Source organism: Babylonia areolata, chromosome 1 (genome assembly GCF_041734735.1).
Source record: "Babylonia areolata isolate BAREFJ2019XMU chromosome 1, ASM4173473v1, whole genome shotgun sequence".
Classification (NCBI taxonomy): domain Eukaryota; kingdom Metazoa; phylum Mollusca; class Gastropoda; order Neogastropoda; family Buccinidae; genus Babylonia; species Babylonia areolata.
Window position 1 is genome coordinate 69,366,718 of NC_134876.1, and position 20,000 is coordinate 69,386,717.

The 20,000-nt window shown below is 42.1% G+C and overlaps 1 protein-coding gene across 10 annotated transcripts in view; it reads left to right on the plus strand.

Annotated features, from left to right (window-relative positions):
* LOC143286497 (band 3 anion transport protein-like) overlaps window positions 1–20,000 on the plus strand; it is a 137,073-nt gene that overhangs the window by 33,609 nt on the left and 83,464 nt on the right. Inside the window, exon 1 of one of the 10 annotated variants that reach the window (XM_076594137.1) lies at window positions 1,004–1,066. The exons of 6 other annotated variants lie outside the window; for them this stretch is intronic. Coding sequence is in view for 3 of the 4 variants with exons in the window: in XM_076594153.1 (XP_076450268.1) it covers window positions 5,890–5,901 (12 nt within the window). In the remaining variant the exon portion in view is untranslated. Of the gene's footprint in view, window positions 1–1,003; window positions 1,067–5,824; window positions 5,902–20,000 lie in introns of those variants that run through there. 3 more of the 10 variants (XM_076594153.1, XM_076594078.1, XM_076594145.1) reach the window with 3 other exon arrangements.

Here is a 20,000-nt window from a genome sequence, read left to right on the forward strand (position 1 = left end):
GTTCTGCTTTCTGTTTTATCCAAATACTCTTTAAAAAAATCTTTTTTTCAAAGAACTTTTTTTTTTAAATATACAGTACATTTGATCTTCTTCTCTTCATCCACTTAACGACCAACATCAGTATGCTGATGAAAATTGTCGTGTTGTGGGAGGTTGCTGTTTGGCGCATTTTAGCTGGGCTACCAAGGGATATTCTGTTAACTGATAGGGGAGATGGGGCGCAGTCCACTGGGTTTGTACTTGTCTTCATTAGTACAAGAACGGGTTTTGTATTTGATGAACAGGGATGGGGTTAGGTATAAGATTTTTGTTGTTGTTGAATGTACTGTGCGGATCTCCGGTCAAGGGTGATTATAGCCGACGGGTAAAACCAGTCACTCCTCACCCCCTCCTCCACCTCATCCGAAGACAAAGCCCAAAAGTCACGCGTGCACACACACACACACACACACACACACACACACACACACTCTCTCTCTCTCTCTCTCCCTCTCTCTCTTCCACCTTGTGGGCACAAGCAGACTGTACTGATTTTTTTGTGTTGTTTGCATGTTTTTTGTTCTATTTAAGAAAATCTTTTTTCTGTTCTTTTCTCATTTTATTTTATTTATTTTTTTATTTTTTTCTTCCCTTCTTTTTTTTTTTTTTTTTTTTTTAATGAGCGAAGGTGAAACAGGTCACAATGATATTTGACCCGACAGTTCAGAGATTTTGGCCAAAGTTCTCGTTTTGCTGTACTCAGTATGTAGGTCATTCCTTTATCTGTCTCCTATTGTTTTCTGGAGGCCGGCTGGGTCTGTAGTCGGCCGGCGGCCCATTAATTTGTCGTCTCGGTGTGATGACAGTCAGCGTCATTTGAACGACGCGACGTTCTATCGACGACAGTTTATTTTTGTTTGGAGCTTTCAAGACCACACATTATACTGATATCTCAGGATTTGGTTTCAGTGCTGAGGTTTTCAAAAAAGAGGTTTTTTGTTTTCAGGATGACTGCAGCGTTGTTCATATTAACACCGCCTCAGTTCCCACAACACATGCTTGAAACTACTGGGAACTGGAAGGCAAGGTGAGCAACAACAACAATACACAGATTTACCAGAAACTCTTCAGCTTCGGTTCAGTCTTCTGTGTGCTTGATCCACAAAACGTGGAATTCCTTCGGGTGATTCTTTGTCTTCCTCCCCATTATTATTATACACAAGCGCGCGTAGTCATCTTGAAGACAAAACCTACTTGTTTTCCACGTTTCACTGTAGTTGTTTTCCTGTTCTTTTACCCTTTTTTTTGTTTTTTGTTTTTTTGTTTTTGTTTTTTGTTTTTTTTACCCCATTCACCCATGATGGGTGGGGTTCAGGGGGTACACACACACACACACACGCACACGCACGCACGCACGCACGCACGCAGAGAGAGAGAGAGAGAGAGAGAGAGAGAGATCGTCATCGCCACCGCCATCGCCACCGCCACCGTCACCGCTATCGTAGGATGTTAAGCTTGTGGCCGGTGTAACGCCTTGAAATGATTCCAAGCACCGTTTTGACTCAATCCACCGAGTCGGCATCACGGACGTATATAGAGCCATTATAGATAGGTCCATGGTCGGTACAGAAACACTCCCTTGGAGTTATTTCAGGACAGGACTTTTTTTCTTTTCTTTTTTCTTTTTAACTCCACTCAGTATTCCAGATTAACTCAAACCCTCTTTTCCATTGGGATATCTTAATAATTATGATATAATGAATAGCACACATTTCGTTGACAATCAGATTATCTTGAGACGGGCATTTTTATGGCAGAACCAGAATGACTCCTTCCCATCTGCCAAACTGACTCCAAGGGAGTTAATCTGTTGCCTGCCCCAAGACACTTGACTCATTGTGGAGTGCTATTGGTACAAGGACTGGAGTGTGTGGTGGGCAACCCAGAATTAATTTTACCTTGTCGTTTTTTTCTTCTTTTTTATTATTTTATTTTTTAAGACACAAAATAATTTAAGGGCATGGAGTCGCTTCAGAGCAGTGTTTGGAGCCTTCTTGATCTGACACTCCACTGGAGCGGTTCCGGGCCTTCCGCAGAATCATTCCGTTGAGTTAACTTGGGGGTGGTGTCTATCCGGGGCATCGCGCCGTGTTCAAGAATAGTCGTCAATTGATGAATTTTCCCGTTGGCTGTCGTGAATTAACGCCTCGTTGGCACCGGACACTTCTCTCAGTCAGTAACATTACGTGTCTATTGTCACATTGTTTTCACGTGATCAGGCACCGATCAACATATTACTTCATGCACTGATGAACTGCACATCTCTCTCTGGATTGATGGATTGGATCTGGAACACAATACAACGTAATAGAATTTTTGCTTTGGGTGTGAGCTGAAAGTCGATGTTATTCATTTCAACGGTTGCGAACTAAAGAGAGAGAGAGAGAGAGAGAGATTTGCATTTTGTAATTATTATAAGATTAAGCTGTAGATCAGATGTCACTCGTTGTTATATGTGGGAGTTTGTGTGCAGGACTGTTTTTAGCTCGCCAAATTGGCAGTCATACTTCGTTATCGGGGTTAAGTGTTGGTTTGTGTTTCCATAGACTTTGTTGTGTGTTAGTATTTCCATAACCCACCCATACGCTGACATGGACTGATGAAGTATGGGACCTTTAACGCACATTGTATGTTTGATCTGCGGCTGTATGCACACGACGGGGATTAAAGCACAAGCAGGTCTGCACATGTTGGCTCAGGAGATTGTGGAAAAAGGCTTCGACCTTAATTAACCTGTAGGCGCTGTGTTGTAGTAACGATACTGTTGTTAACTGTGAAAATCTATTTAAAAAAAAAAAAAAAAAAAAAAAATATATATATATATATATATATATATCTGTTATCTTTGTGGAAGCGCGATCATGGTTGTGATAACGAGGTCAGTGTCACGTGGATATGGAGCAGCTACACAAATAAGTCATCGCACAGGTGGTTTGTTTCTTTCTTTATAGCCTTTCATCACGTGCTGTGTGCCATTTATTTATTGCCAGTATTTAGAGAAAAAACAAAGAGAAATAGAGAAAGAAATAGTCGATAAAGTATGCCCCAGAATCTGTGTTACAATTAGGAAATTATAACTTATTGGATGTAACCTAGAAGGGTTTTCTTGAATGGGTACTTAGCAGTGGTTATTATTTCCTTGCTTCTGGTTTTGGTTTTAAACCGTTTACCACCTTGAATATGGCTCTTAATGGACAGGGCAGACCGTGATATTATGGTGGGGAAGGCGGGGTGTTTGTGAAAAGTGCAAACAAGTTGTATTGTTACTGCGTTCTTCACATGACACACATGGCGTCGCTGTGTTAAGTAAGAGGGCGGTGTAGTGGGGCAGATAAGGGAGGTAGAGAGTTGGGGGCGAGTCAGCCCGAGTCACCTTGTGGTAGGAAACAGTAACAGCTTGTTTGCCGACTACAGTGGGGTTTGAAAACAGGGCAGCGGCAATACCACAGTATTAGTCCAAACCAAACTCACCGGAAGGGGGATTTCATCACCCAGCACTGCCCACCCAGTTCCTGGCCATTCACGCCTTCCTCCACCCCCCCCCCCCCCCCGCCCCCCCCTACCCCCTCTCCCCCACGCAGTCCCTACCCCCCTCATCTCTCCTTAACGATTACATCATCAGTTGTTTTTTTTTTGCCGAACACCCGCCTTTTCCCGCGCTCAGTGCGCCCAGAAAGAGCGTGTGGTCATTGAGAAAGTCGGGGATTTATTGTGCCATTCAAATGTTATTTGGAAGGAATTCTGTTAATAACCAGTAATGAATTCCATATTCAGTCAACCCTGTTTGAATTCGGTTACGCCCCCTCCCCCCAAAAACAACAACAAACAAAACAAAAACAACAACAACAACAACAAACAAACAAAAAAACAAAAAAACACCCCACAAACTTAGCTGTCGGTTGGTTCAGATTATTTTAAAAAGTCAACATGTGTTACAGATTCTCTCTCTCTCTCTCTCTCTCTCTCTCTCTCTCTCTCTCTCTATATATATATATATATATATATATATATATACATATATCTGTGTGTGTGTGTGTGTGTGTGTGTGTGTGTGAGAGAGAGAGAGAGAGAGAGAGAGAGAGAGATTAGTGATGGCCTAGAGGTAATGCGTCCGCCTAGGAAGCGAGAGAATCTGAGCGCGCTGGTTCGAATCACGGCTCAGCCGCGCCGCCAATATTTTCTTCCCCTCCACTAGATCTTGAGTGGTGGTCTGGACGCAAGTCATTCGATAAACCGAGGTCTCGTGTCCAACATGCACTTAGCGCACGTAAAAGAACCCACGGCAACAAAAGGGTCGTTCCTGGCAAATTCTGTAGAAAAATCCACTTCGATAGGAAAAACAAATAAAACTGCACGCAGGAAAAAATACGGGGGTGGGGGGGAGGGGGGGGGGGGCGCTGTAGTGTACCGACGCGTTCTCCCTGGGGAGAGCTGCCGGAATTTCACACAGAGAAATCCGTTGTGATAAAAAAGAAATATATATATATATATAATTTTATGCATACATAATAATTATTGCTACCTCCCTTCTTTTTGTTGGCGCCGACTTGTGCCCTGACTCGGTGCCTGCTTTCGGGTGATTTTGAGATGTGCCCTGCCCGGGCCCTCTGTTCCCCACCTTCTCATTTCGACCCGCCCCAACCCTTTCCCCAGCCCCGTGTCCCCATTGCCTGTTTGACTTGCTGATGGAGTGTGTCCACTGTGCAGACAATTGAGGTAACGAGAGCTTGGAGCAAGAAAATACGGAAAGAAAAGCACACATAATGGAAATGGAGGCAAAGGGGTTGGGTGAGTGGTGGAGTGGTGGTGAAAAGATATGGAAATTGGGAGAGGGGGGTGGGGGGGGGGGGGGGGAGAAAGAAGGAAAAAAGCAGTAGTTATGCACGTGTGGCCAGTGTCAGACTTACTGTGCACACGAGCTGAATTCTTGGTTCAGCAGACGGTTTCTTTTGAAATTGTCCGTGTGGTTGACATCCAGAAACAACTAACAGATGTCAGCGGAAGTAATTTTGTAAACTTCGAAATTTAGTTTATCAGAAAGGGGATGGAGAGGGGGAGAAGAGAATGAAAGCGTTCACGTCTGAAAGACAGAATTTGAAAAACCCATTGTCTGTTTCTCTGTTTCTAGAACGCACACCAATAATCGTATCTTGGGTGTTGTAATCTCAGTGCTGTTGAAGAAAATGTAATAATGGATATAGCGTACACGTGGCAGTTTAATCTCAGTGCTGATGAAGAAGGTATAACTTCGGATTGAAGGTACATGAGGCAATGTAATCTCTATGCTGTTGAAGAAAATACGGAATATGACGTATCAGTTGCGGTTTATTCTCAGTTCTGTTTGAAAAAAAAAAACCCCAAAAAACAAACAACGTAACATGGGAGGTTGGACGGAATCCAGTGCGCGTAGTATTCTCTCGAAAATCGCTGTCAGCTGTTATTAAAAATGAGCTGGCAACAATGAGCTGGCAACAGTGTCACCATGAAGGATCCAGACTGAGGAACGGAGTGGATGATGAGAGGTAGACGAGACCAAAATAATGCATAACTAACAAGTACGTCCCGTGGAACAGCACCGACCACCTGACCGATAAGATGTGAACTCTGTCAACCCATTAAAACTGGAGCGTCGTCTCGCGGATAACAAGGAGGTAAACAGACATTACACCACCAGACTGACTCACTCTCAAGTTGTCCAACCCATTCCGTTGTACCCCGGGGGTGGCTGATGAAATTCGGTCCTAGACCACACAGCGTCCGTAGCAGTGGACACGTGAGAGAGAAAGGTGTTCGTTTCTTCGCCGAAGTGTTTGATACTTACTCAGAGTTGTTCTGGAGACATTCGCTGCAATGTTTCGGAAGGTTAGTCCAGCGATTTTTGTCCTGCGTGTGCAGTATTGGTCATCGCGTTATGTTGCAGTAATGCTTGAGAAAATGACTGTTTTGTTTTATTTCAGGTTCGGATGAAATTCGTCTTACTGTGTGTGTATGGTGACAGTGAGGGATGTAGCTTGTTGCAGGACCACTTGGGTCCATAACGAGGATCTCTGCGATCATCATTTATTTTGCCTGAATGTAGATACTTGATATTGATGCGATTATCGATAATTTCACATGATGATTATTTGTGGTTTGTTGTGGCATTTTGTCTTTCCGTTGTTTATGGTTGTTGGCTGTTTGTGGTTGTTGTGGTTATATATATATAAACACGAGACGCTTTACTGGTTTACTGCTCGCTTCACGAAAGACAATTGATTGCGATGCTCCAGCTTATTTTTTATTATTTTTATTTTTATTGTTTTTAGGTGGTGTAATCATGCCAAAAGTTTCTGATAATCATTGGAAGAGTCATTTGATTCAATGAAAAATGCGAAATTCTTACTCTGTAACAGTCCCAAGAAGTATTATTGAAGCCTTCCTTGTGAACGAAACTATAAAAGGAGGTTTTAATTCTATTTTGCTGAAAAATAGATGTACAGTAACATATCATGTATTAATATACATAAATACATTCAACAATGCCTGAAACTATGTTTAAATTTAAGAAAATGCAGAATGGACTAAATCGATACATAGTTGCTGTCCAGTTTTTTAGCTGAAAGGAACGTTTATAGACCGTTATTTCATATTTGGACATATCAAGCAAAATTTAAATCATAATTGGAATATGCATTGCTTCTTTTCCCCTCTCCAAATAGAACATATTTTTCGATGTTGAGACAAACCGTTGCGGAGTTTCAGAGTTTGTTTATTCCCATTAACTCTTTTGAGTCATAGAGAAACCAGAAAACATGACAATAACAGGATGACGGTCACAGAGGAAGAGCGAAGATAATTTTAAAAGAAGAAACAAAAGGGGGGGGGGGGGATAATACATATGGGGAAAAAAATAAAATAAAACAAAAGGCCATATGTAATCACCAGTCTGATACAATGCAATAGGAATAGCGAAAACAATAATCCATAGACAAATGCACAGATCACAACTTAGATTTACAATACGGCTCTGTATCTGACTAGTTGATCCTGAACTGGGAACTGAGGGGTTAGTTGGAGCATAGCAATAACAATGACATGGTGTAACAAAATAAAATACACAATAATTTGTTATTTTAGCACCCATTTGCCAGTAATACTGGAATTGGTTTGATATATACAGGAGAGAAAAAGACATATAAAAAATATGTTCATGCAATTACAAATGGATATGTACGGGATGCAGTGTCAAGATTAACACGTCATTGTTCTAGCTCCTATTCAACAAGTACAGTTAAGGCATAAGTGGTAAATAATCCAGACTGAAACTGGCTCCTTTAATGAATTTAGCAAAAGTTAGCAACTTTTTCTTACTACTAATAGACATTAATGTTGCATATTTGTAGAAGTTGGGACGTGTTCTGTAGGAAGAGACGAAAGATGCGATGGCACAGAGAGAGGGATAACGGGCGGAAGAGAGAGACAGAGAGAGGAAGGGCGGAGGGGAGAGAGAGAGAGAGACCGACCGACCGAGAAAGAGAGAGCTTAAATTATGGTGAAGATAATCGCAGTTTGTTCCTGCAGAGACATGGGGGAGGGAGGGCGGGAGAGAGAGAGAGAGAGAGGTGGGTCGGGGAAGGGGGGAGGTGAGTGTCTTTGATTGGAAGTGAAGCAGTCAGGCTGTGTGGGAGGAGGGAGGAGAAACGTGGTTGGTAACATGTACCCCCCCGGTAGTCGGAGTGACCTAGACAGACGCTTGGAGGTGTGACACTAATATTGATCTTCACATCAGAACACCTACGCTTCCCAAACCCCTCTCCCATCCCACCACCCACCCATACAGGCATCCCAGACACTGATGCAATGGCACTGAATCCCCCCTGCTTCGTATCGCGAGTCCGCCCCGCCCCACTACGGCTCCTTCGCTAACACCAAACCCGAACTCAGAGATCCCAAATTGATTGGAGACAGTGGGGGGGAGGGGGGGGGGGGAGGAAGTTGATCTCACCTCCTTCTCCTTTCTGATCTTCAGTCGACTCTTGGCTTGCGGTCTGGGTCTTAAGTCATGTTTCTTTCTCTTTTTTTTTCTTCTTTTTTTTTTCGGATGAGAGGACTGACTCGAAGTACTGTCTGCTTACTTGTACGGCGCATTTTTAATGAAACCACACAGTGACAAAGGGCGGCGCTGCTGTATGTGAAAAATACGACAGGAAGACAACATTGAACCTTTCATCTTCACTTGAAAGGACCCAGATTTCATTAGCCTTTTTCTTTTCGTCTTGAATTCATTATTGTTTTATTTTTTTCCCCTGAGAGTGTTGTTGATTGCATGGAAAATCTTATGGTTAACAGTTCCACCATTGTCACATACTGTGTAGTGTTAAATTAAAACTCGGCATGTCAGAAGGGGAAGGTGATGGTGTTGGTGGATTTCTTACTTCTCCGTGCCTTTTGTTTTTATTTTGTTTCATTTTTTCTAACATGTGTGGAAAGCGCTGATTATTGAAATAATGGCTTGACGTGGCTTGACGTTACGTGCCTTATCTAATTTACAAGGAGCACAAGTTACTGCACTTGTTTATTGTTTGATTTTTAACGCCCTTGGCCTCGTTTTTTGTTTCCCGTCCGACAGATAACCAAGATTTTTTGAAACAGAAATCTTCAGATGTGATTAAACTATGTGTTTATTGTTTTAAATAAACCCTTTAAAGATAAATTTCGGGTGCGCGCGCGCGCACGTGTGTGTGTGTGTGTGTGTGTGTGTGTGTGTGTGTGTCGGTGTTTCATCTTTAATCTCTCTCTCTTTGAATGACTTTTGAAATTATGGAATTTCTTTGCTGTTTGTGTGATTCAGTTTGACAGTGACATTTTATTTTCTGGACACTGTTCTTTTTCTTTCTTTTTCTTCTTTTTAAAAGTTAATCTGCAGTGGAGCCTGCATTACTACTATTAATATCTTTATCATCACATATACTTAGTATTTCACACCAGCACAATACATTTTAGTTTTACGTGGAACATCAATAGAAACACGTGATATTTCACATTTACCTATTACAGTTAGCTGTGCATAAGTACAAATATAAAGCGCAGTGCATCATTACAAACAGGTCGTATTTCACATCAGCTTTTTTTTTTTTTTTTTTTTTGTTACACTCACAGAATACATCGTTTCAGGCAAGCGATATTTCACGTGAACACATGTGGAGTGAAGGATCGGTTCAGTGTGTTTATATATATTTCTTTTTTGTTTGGTTTATTTCTTCTCCCGGATACATGGTTTCACTGTTAGAGCTTTGTGTGCCGTCGGTCCGGAAACAAAAAAAAAGATGGGTCATACACTTGTGGTGACATTGAAAACTTTCTCAGCTTGCTTGTGTTTATGTATATGCTATTTTTGTCTCTAGATGCGTCAGTCTCTCAGGGTGTGTGTGTGTCTGTTTGTCTGTCTGTGCCTTGCACTTGTGCACGTGTTCTTTTTGTGCCTCTGTGTAAGAGATGGGAGAGGGGTGGCGTGCAGAAATTGTCTGCCAAAGCAGGGAGCAACGATTTGCATTATTAATTTCTTTTAAATTTATATATATATATATATATATATATATATATATATATATATATATATATATATATATATATACATAAATATATACACAAATGAAAATAAAGAAAACACACACACACACACACACACACACACACACACACACACATTTGTGGGTTGTTGTGTATATATATGTTTTTGTTCTGTTTGTGTGTATGTTTATTTCTTCTCCCGGATACGTGGTTGCACAGTAAGAGTCATGTGTGCTTTCGGTCCGGAAAAGATGGTTTGCACTCGTGGTGACATTGAACTGTTTCTCAGCTTGCTTGTGTTTATTGGTTTAAATAATCTTTAATTATTCAACAATACACATGATTACAATGCAATGAATGACAAAAGAGCATCAACAATCTTAAAGCTTATACTGTGCTTACAACGTTGCACTTCAATTTTATCATGACGGCTGATGAACCATATTATGAATTGTATCAAATAACATTCATAAACAGTAAGTAATGAAATAATGAAATAAAACAAATAAACAAACAGTACATAATATAGTAAAATAATGCTAATATCAATATTAACATGAGATTAAATTTATTATCACCAGAGTAATTGGTCTGATAGAAGAAAAACACGAAGGAAAAAAAAAGAAGAAGAAGAAAATTTAGAAGAATGGTGGGTAAGGTGGTGGGGGAGGGGGAACAGAGGGGAGAGGAGAAATTCTAACAGATCATTGGCCAATCCATTCAACTTTGAATATTTGGTCAGTCAGATAAATCCAACATATATTTTACGAATAGAATCATGTTGTACCCTTTCTTCACAATACTTTCTAAGCTAAAATCTATTTGAATCGGAGATAAACTGGTGAACAGTTTGAAATATGAATATATTTGTATGATTTTGGAGAACAGGATCTCCATGCAACAGAGTTTTAACGTGGAGATAAATTTAAGATTGTGTTTGCCCGAGCCATATGAAAGTCTTGACAAAATAATAAATAATGTTCAGCGGTTTCGCTTGCAGTGCCACAAGCACAAAGTGGGTCGTTTATTAAATGTCTGTTGAACATATCTTCTCTTAAGTCACTAATCCCTAGACGAAGTCGACAGTGAATGATTTGTTCCTTCCGTTTCCCAAAGTAATAATAGCTAGGCACTACAGCATCGTTAGCACACAGGTAATATTTAAGTTGGCTTAAGGAATTGCTGGTTTTAACATAATCAGGTAGAGAATTCCAGAGATAAGTAGTAGATGGTATGAATGATTTCCGATAGAGTTCGGTGTGAAATCTTGGTACGGTGCGTTCCAATGACCTGCGTCTGTGGTAAGGGTTATTGTCTGAAACAAGGCCAGGAACAAGATCATTTAGGTAGTTAGGGCATAGACCGCTAATCATCTTGAAATAATGCACAAGTTTGTGTCTTTTCCTTCTTTCCTTAAGTGTACAGAACCCTGATTCTTGGTATATTTTTTGGTGACTGTTCCACGAACAGCTCCAGTTATGGTTCTTAATGCTTCAAGCTGTAAATTTTCCAGAGAATCTGATTGTGCATCTGTACAATTATCCCAAACAATATCCGCATAGTCAAAATGTGGTAATATGAATGATTTGTACATGATTCCTAATGCTCTCCTATTTAACTTGTACTTATACGTCTTAAGACAAGAAACCAACATAGTTACAGCATTGATTATACTTTTAATATGTTCCTCTCACTTACAGTTGTTTTGGAGTATGACACCTAGATGTTTATGTGTGTCTGTACTTTGTAATGGTGTGATGCCAAAAGTAAGAGGTAAAATTGTGTCAGTGTTTCGAGAAAAATTTAATAACTCTGTTTTCCCCTCATTAAATTTGACTTTCCATCGCTTAGCCCAAGAATCTATCTTTTCTAAGTCAGAATTGAGTGTTTGTGCACGGATGTTTGGGTTGTTTAGTGCTAAGGACATACTTGTATCATCTGCAAATAGCTTAATGTTTGAATGGATGTCGTATACATGTATCATCTGCAAATAGCTTAATGTTTGAATGGATGTCGTATACAATATCATTGATATAGATAAGGAATAATAGTGGACCAAGTACAGAGCCTTGAGGAACACCTGCGGGTATTCCTTTGTAATCAGACATCACTCTTTATAACAACTGCTTGGATACGGTTAGAGAGGTAATCGGAAAACCAGTCAAGTAATTTGCCACGTATGCCATTCGCTTTTAACTTCAGAAGAAGTCCCTCATGCCAGACTCGATCAAAAGCTTTAGATATATCAAAGTACACAGCCTGGGTTGTGACTCCATTATCAAAAGATGAGCATAAGTCATTTATAAATACAGAGCAACTGATTTACTGTCGAATCACCAGGAATAAAACCTGACTGGGAAGGAGACAAAATATGATCTGATGAAAAAAAAACTTGTAAACTTGCTTATGGATGCATCTCTCAAGGACTTTACCGGCACAGCTAAGTAAAGAGATTGGACGGTAATTACTACAAAGTTCCTTCGAAGCTTTTTTATGCAGAGGATTTACATGTGCTGTTTTCCATATCAGAGGAAATTTTGATTCATGAAGGCTTTTGTTGAAAATCCTAGTTAGTGGGTGTGGGTCTAGAATGGCTGGCAATGAGGCGATTAACAATCTGTTATGGACAAGATCTGGCCCTACTGCTTTATTTTTATTTAGATTTAGAATAACACCTTCAACATCAGAAGTAGTAAGCGCTATGTCTGTAAGCTTGTGTTTATTACGAAAGGTGTGAATGGACCTGGTGTGAAAACTTGTCTCTGCCCCCTCTATCAGTTGGCTCAAACAAGGAACAGCAATTTGCAGATATATCGTCTATTTCATTGTTTTTGTTTTATTTTTTATTTATTATGTTTGTCTGTTTATGTCTCTGTTTTTCATGGTATCTGTCTGTCTGTCTCTCCCTCCCTCCCCCCCCCTCCCCCCTTCCCTCACTCCTCACGCGTGTTCGTTTTTTTTTTTTTTTTGTTTGTTTGTTTGTTTGTTGTTGTTGTTGTTGTGTGTGTTTGTGTTTGTGTGTGTGTGCCTACGTACAAAAGATGGCGAAAGGGGGCAGGGAAAGCGGGCAGTTGGTCAAAACAAGGAGCAACGATTTGCAACATTTTGATTAGGCACGTGTGGACGTGATCATATTTCTGTTGTATTGTGGGGCGGGCGTTCAGTAGTTCCTGTTGCACACACTCACACAGCTTGAACACACATACGTGATGAGACTCACGAATGCACACAATCGTCCACCTTCTTTCATTCTCTCTGTTCCTCTCTGTCTTTCACAGTCTGCCCCTGTCTATGTCTTCCGGCATCTTGTCTCTCTCCCCACCCCCGCCCCCATCTCTTGTCTCCCTTTCCCGTCACTCGCGCTTGTGCCGTTTGATTCATACTTGTGCATGTAAATTGTGTCCACATTTCAGAGCTGTTTAGCATATATCGTTCCTGAATAACACCAAAATGTTATCTACAACAGTCTATTTGTTTTTGTTTTTTTTTTGTTTTTTTCATTTTGCCTTTGCAGTAAGTACAACAGTTGAGGTTAGTGACCTAGGACAGATGAATTTGCACTTGCGATGCACTTGCACAGCATGTCGAGTTTGGCAGAAGGATGAGAGTGTGGTCGTATGATCAGTGTTGCAATATAGCCCAGCCGTAACACTGTCTAGTAATTGCGCTCGATAAAGATAATGGCGATGACAGTCAAAAGCACATGGTTTACAAAACAGAGTTGATTCTTCAGGGCATGTTGGTACGAAACGGTGATTATGTGCTGTGTTGTCTTTTCTCTTTGTTTTAAAAGACATTTCCTTCACAGTGCATCATATCAAGACCAGAAATTAAATTTCTATCGGATATTGGTGACGTCGTGTGTATATGTGTGTAGTTTCTAATGTAACGTCTTTCCACTTACAGACATTTGACTGTGTGTGTGTGTGTGTGTCTGTCTGTCTGTCTGTGGGTCCGTCTGTGTGTCTGTCTGTCTCATGCTCGCGCGATTGTAGGCAGCGATGTTTCGCAGTCCCAATCGACTTCAGTGTTTTGGAAAACACAATGCCATTTTCTGTTAAACTTAATGGGTCTTGTTGACTGTGATCTTAATGAATTGTCGCCACGTGAAAGGGACAATGGGGCAGTTGTGCTTCGGCTTGGTTATAAGCGTGACTGTGGAAGAGAGCCCTTTCGAAATGAATAAAGGAAAGCTTAAACATAACGCTCGTCTCATTCTTTGTATTGATGGCTGTCATGCTTAAAATCATTGGCTTAATATATATATATATATATATATATATATATAATAAAAGAAAGGAAATGATTACTTTTATTTTGTCACGTTTACTCGCATCCCACCCCATCCATCACTATGTTAGACACACACACACACACACACACACACACACACACACACACACATGCGCACTCACATAATACAAACGTGCACGCAAACGCTCGGGCACACGAAATTATCAGGAATGATGCCTCCTTCCATTGTGTGGCCTTTTATTTCTTTCTTTGTTGTTTATTCTTTTACTTTATTTGTTCGGTTGTTTCTATATCCATTTGACAACACAGTAACATTTATCTTCAAATTATGGATCAATATATATGCCACAGCAGTGTCATGTCTGCATGGAAGCCGTGTTTTGCCTTTTTAATTTTCGTTGTTTGTTTTAACATTGAATGTCACGAACTGGGGAGCCAACGGGGACTGTCAGCATCATCATGAATCCAGAAACAGCCCAGCGTATGTGTGTGTGTGTGTGTGTGTGTGTGTGTGTGATATTGCTGGCTTGCTAACCCAGGAAGATGACCTTTTTAACACGTTGTTGTCAAACTTCAAGGGCTAGCTTTTGCCCACAAGTAGTAACGATTAAAACAGTTGTGTCTGTGTGACGCGGCGCATGTCTGGGCGGTTGGGGGGAGTGTGGGAAAGAGGATGGCGTGGAACAAATTGATCCTGACCCTTACGTGTCTCTCAGCGCATTCATCGCCAGCACTGTTTTGGGAATGCGGCGACCTTTCGGGGGTCAGCGAAGGTGCAGAGGTCCAGACTTGCTCTTTGTTTTATCGTTGTGGCGTGGAATTGTTTGAAATGATGAATCAGTGAAGTTGCGCTCATACTTTTATTGTTGTGGTGTGGTATTTGAAATGACGAATCTATGAAGTTCTGCTCATACTTTTTTACTTTAAAAAGAAAAAAAAAGAAAGAGAAAGTCAGCCAGCAGAATGGATTATTTGAATGCGCTGCTCGGTCCATTTGTTCAGCAACTTGATTTTGTTGTTGTAAATTCCCGACTGTGCCTTTTTCAGTCAGTTTGGTTCAAACGACTGACTTAATTGATTCAGTTCATTATCGTCCTTGCGGCCCTAACGTTTTGGTTGACTCAGTGACTGGATACTGAGAATGAAAGAGCAGTCACTTTTGTTTATTGAGACATCTTGTTATAGAGCAATTCTTGAAGCTCTATGCGCTCAATGCGTTTATTTGTTGAGGGGGGGCCGGGGGGGGGGGGTGTCAACTTGACAGAAGGGATAAAACGAAAAATACCAATCTTAAAATGAAAAATACCAATCTGTCAAATATGTCAGATTCGACGAGGGCGACAAAACGAAAAGAACAGACCAATTCGCTTTCGATTTTTATACGTTCCCGACATCCAGATCAGAAGGAATTCCAAACAGAGGAGGCGATTACTGAGGTTATTTCCAGTGAGCACGTTTCAGAAGATGGCTGTTTGAGGTGGTTTCAAGAATCTGAGATCAGTACTCCCCACTGCACCCCATACCTCGAGTTGACAGTTGGTTCACTGTTATCTGGACGGCATCTGTGTTATTGGTGTGTGAAGCATGTCTTTACCCTCTCTCTGTCTGTCTGTCTCTGTCTCTCTCCTTGCCCTGCCTCTCTCTTCTACAGCCTGCCTCCCCACGTACTTACTCTGTCCCCCCCTTGTTGGGGAGGGGGGAAGGGATAGAGGTGTGTGGCGGGGGAAGCGAGGCGAGGGGACAGTGGAAAAATGATGGAAAGAAGTGTAAATAGCCGCATCTATAAAAAGATGACATTGCCACTGTTGTGATGAAAATGTCACGTCTCAGATTTTTCCCCCTCTTTCTCTCCCTCCCTCCCTCCCCCCCCCCCTCTCTCTCTCTCTTCTCTGATTGTTTGTTTGTTTCGTTTTTTGTTTGTTTTTTCTTCTGTCTTCTTATCCACATGCAGGACTGGGCAAAGTGTGCGCAATTAAAATGGGTTTGCCAAACGAGCCATTGTGGTTGTTCAAATAGTTAAAATCAACAGCCAGGGACTTGTTTTGTCGTGGGTGACTTCGTGCGCTCGAGTGTGTGACCCGCCTGGCTCTTGTCTTGTCAACAGCTATTCTGTTCGTTTTCGTTCGACTTGCGAACGTACATACGTGTGTGTGTGTATGAGGAGGGATGGAGCGTGCGAGTGTGTGCGTGCATGCATAAATGTACGCACGTGTAAGTACATGTAAGAGTTAAACTATTGCAATTAAAAACAAACATTTTTACTGCAAATTTGGTGTTTTCAGAGAGAGACAGACAGACTAGATAGGTAGATAGATAGATAGATAGGCAGAGAGAAACAGAGAAAGAAACACACACACGCGCGCACGCACACATACACATACGCGCGCGCGCACACACGCGCGCGCGCACACACGCGCACGCACACACGCGCACACACACACGCGCGCGCGCGCGTAAACGCGCGCGCACACACACACACACACACACACACACACACACACACACACACACACACTGTTTACTGTGAGCAGTGCAACAGTGTCGTGCCGTGGAGCAGTCCCCTCCCTTTTTTTTTTCTTTTTTACCTCCGCCCATCCACCACCCCACCCAACTCCTCTCTACTAACCCTTTAACTCTCTCCATACGAACGGCGAAAGAGACGACGTGAACAGCGTTTCACCCCAATTACCATCATCAAAATATTGCAAGCGGAAGGCTCTTATACTGAAGAGGTGAATGTTGACAAAGAATACCACAATTCTGACGACGGAAGCTAAAGGTTGGGTCATTCAGACACCCACTGGACATCCGAGGGGTCTGTGTAGAGGAGAAGAGAGGACTGGCCGTACTGAGTGAGTTAACCCTGACAGGTGGTCTTGGTGCTGTCCGTGACCGAATTATTCTCTCGTGCTGTTCTTTCTCCGGGTGAGACGCCAAATGAAGTCTCGCGTGCAACATGCATTTGGCCAAGTAAGATAACCCGTGGCAACCAGCACAGTTCTGAAGAAGAAGAAAATGTCTTGCATAGATACACAAATGCACTGATTCAGTGAATGTATAAAAGAAAAAAAAGGGGGGCAAAGGCTATCATGGGACTGTGTCGACTTTAACCTTTCGTGAAAAGCAGTCCGATTCCCAAACCCATCTATTTATCTATCTGTCTGTCTGTTATTTTATATGTATCTCCTTTTTTTTTTTTAATAAATAAATTCTGACTGTCTGTTATTTTATTCTATATGTATCTCCTTTTTTTTTTTAAATAAATAAATAAATTCTGAATGTCAATGATACATTGTAAGCTCAGAGCTCTACTTTACGTGAAATGTACACCGACCCCATTCGGTTTTTGTTGCTGACCCTGTTTGGTATGTCGTGTCTGACCTCCATTTGTTGTTTACTGTGCAGAGCTTGCATGCCTCGGCCTCTTTCGTTTCTTTTATCCCCCCCCCCCCTCCCCCAATCCCCCCGCCCCGCTCCCCCAACCACCACAACCCCCAACCCCCGTGCTTTACTTCTCGAGACGGAAACAGACCACCGCCGTATCAACCACCACAACCCGGACTGCAAACCGGTTATTTGTTTGGTTCGAAGCGATGGCGTCACGACCTTTCACTTTCCTTGACAACGCGTGCCCTCCGCCATCTTGAGGGGACACGAAGGAATCGCAGTCGGTGGGTACTTGGAATCAAAAGACCACACCTTCATACTGTTGCATAGTCGGATGCATAAACAATGGGGAAAGGGATGTCAGAACTGGGCAGACGCGCACATAATTGTAAAATACCCACAAAATACCCATCAAGCAAAGGCCCGAAACCAGGGATCCTTTATAAAGTACGTTTGTCGCCGGACACCGCCCCCACCCTCCTGCCCTCCCCTCTCGCCCCCACGCCCCCACGCCCCAATGGCTTGAATGACGTGTACAGAAGGGGCGGAGGAGTGTTGTGACTAAGAAAAATAACTTGAAACAGATGGGGCGGTATCAACGGTGAGACGTGACGAGGGTTGAGCATGGCGGCTTTGCAGAACTAAGTGTTTGTGCCAGTGCTGCATTCAGGCGGTGCGTCGGCCTGGCAGGTTTTGAGCGATGAAGAAACAGGAGTAAAAAATACAACATCAGTTAAGTTTGGGAAGGCTCGGTGCACAAGCGTGGTGGAATGTTTTTGTAATCTGCTTGCGAAGATGTCCTCAAGATATCTTTCTGTCCCTGTCTGTATATTTGTCTGTCTGTATATTTGTCTGTCTGTGTGTATCTATCAAATGTTTTAATATTTTTAATCAGCACACTTGAAATTCAAACACGCAGTGTCATTCAGGCAGATAAAAGTATGTCTGGTCAACAAATATGTTTTCACATTAGATACTTGATAATTGAACGGATATTCGCGCACAGTGATAGCGTTCCGCGCTGCGTATTCATGCACACATGTATTTAATAAAAGCACCAAGGAGGGAGAGTGACACTGCAGAAAACAGAAGTAACCACGAAGATTGCATGTTTCTTGACGACATATGGACGCCACTCATTTGTTTCTCAAGTGTATAAACAAAAGTGAGAGAATGCGTTAATTAACCTCGTTTCTTATGCTATGCATGCATACTTCACTATGTATACATACTTCATCTCTCAGAAGTGCGTGGTTCTCCATTTTCGTTGATATTTGTCGGGGTTTCGACTTAACACGACATTTTACTCAGAACAAAGAATGTTGCTTTTGAATTTCGTTTTGTGAAGTCGACATTCAGCGAAAGCAAAAGACTGTCCGACATTGATAATAATCCCTGAAAGTTTATGTGGTTATGATGTGTTGTTCCTCTGACAACACCCCCAGTGGGGACGAGACATGAAAAGGAAGACATTGTGCGCCATTGCATTGTGCCTGACACACGGGACTGCGTTAGAGCCAGCAAGCTGTATCCCTTCTTTCTCGATCCCCTGTCAACAGTGTGTTTGTTTATCTTTCTCTTCCGCATTTTTGTGTTCATGTTCGACATGTCCTTGAGTCTTTTTTCTTCATCACGACATTTGAAAACGACAAGCTTTGTGTTTTCGGGACAAAAGCTTAGCTTGACCAAAAAAGTCTTTCCTTTTTCATTTCTTTTTTTCCCTCCTCTCTCTCCCTCCCTCTCCCTCTCTCTGCCTGTCTATCTCCGTGTCTTTGTGTCTGCCTGTCTGTCTATCTGTCTATCTGTCTGCCTGTCTGTCACTGTCTGTCTGTCTGTCTGTCTCTCTCTGTCTCTCTCTCTCTGTCTCTCTCTGTCTCTCTCTCTGTGTCTCTGTCTCTCTCTGTCTCTCTGTCTCTGTCTGTCTGTCTGTCTGTCTGTCTGTCTCTCTCTCTCTCTCTCTCTCTCTCTCTCTCTCTCTCTCTCTCTCTCTCTCTCTCCTGTAGATAGCTATTTTTGGATGTGTTGTGGCGTTTTTGTGTGTTTTCAGTTTCACACTGAAAAACAAAACCGGTATCGCGCATCGAATATTATTCTGATGTTAAATCAAAATGTAATATGATTCAAGCCATTTTAGAGCCAAGACACGCGTACGTATTCATTAAGATTACACGCCTGCACACGACAGAATCGGTGTCATCTCGATAGTCCGACATGTTAATAGTCTGACTTGTCATCAGTCCGACGATCAGTAATTCGACGTGGCAGTTGTCCGAGGCGGTGGTGGTCAGACGTAGCGATGGTCCGACAGGGCAGTAGGCCGACGTGTCTTTTTGTCTGACTTGTCATTCGTCCGACATTCGATAGTCCGAAAATATGTATATCATGAATATTGTGCAAATTTGTTACAGAGTGAAGCACCCATGATTCAACCCATGTTTCCAGTATTATAGAACTGTTAATGCGTGCACGCGCGCGTGTGTCTCTGTGTGTGTGTGTGTGTGTGTTTGTACGTGCGTGCTTGTGTGTGTGTGTGTGTGTGTGTGTGTGTGTGTGTGTGTGAGGGATGGAGCGTGCGAGTGTGTGTGCGCACGTGTAGGTACATGTAACTTCAAGAGTTTAACTATTGAAATTTAGGAAAACATTTCTGCAGATAATTGTTTGGTGTATTTTCATCTTTTCAAGGTTTTCACAGAGAGAGAGAGGGGGAGACAGACAGACTGACTAAATAGATAGATAGATAGACAGGCAGAGAGAGACAGTGAAAGAAACGC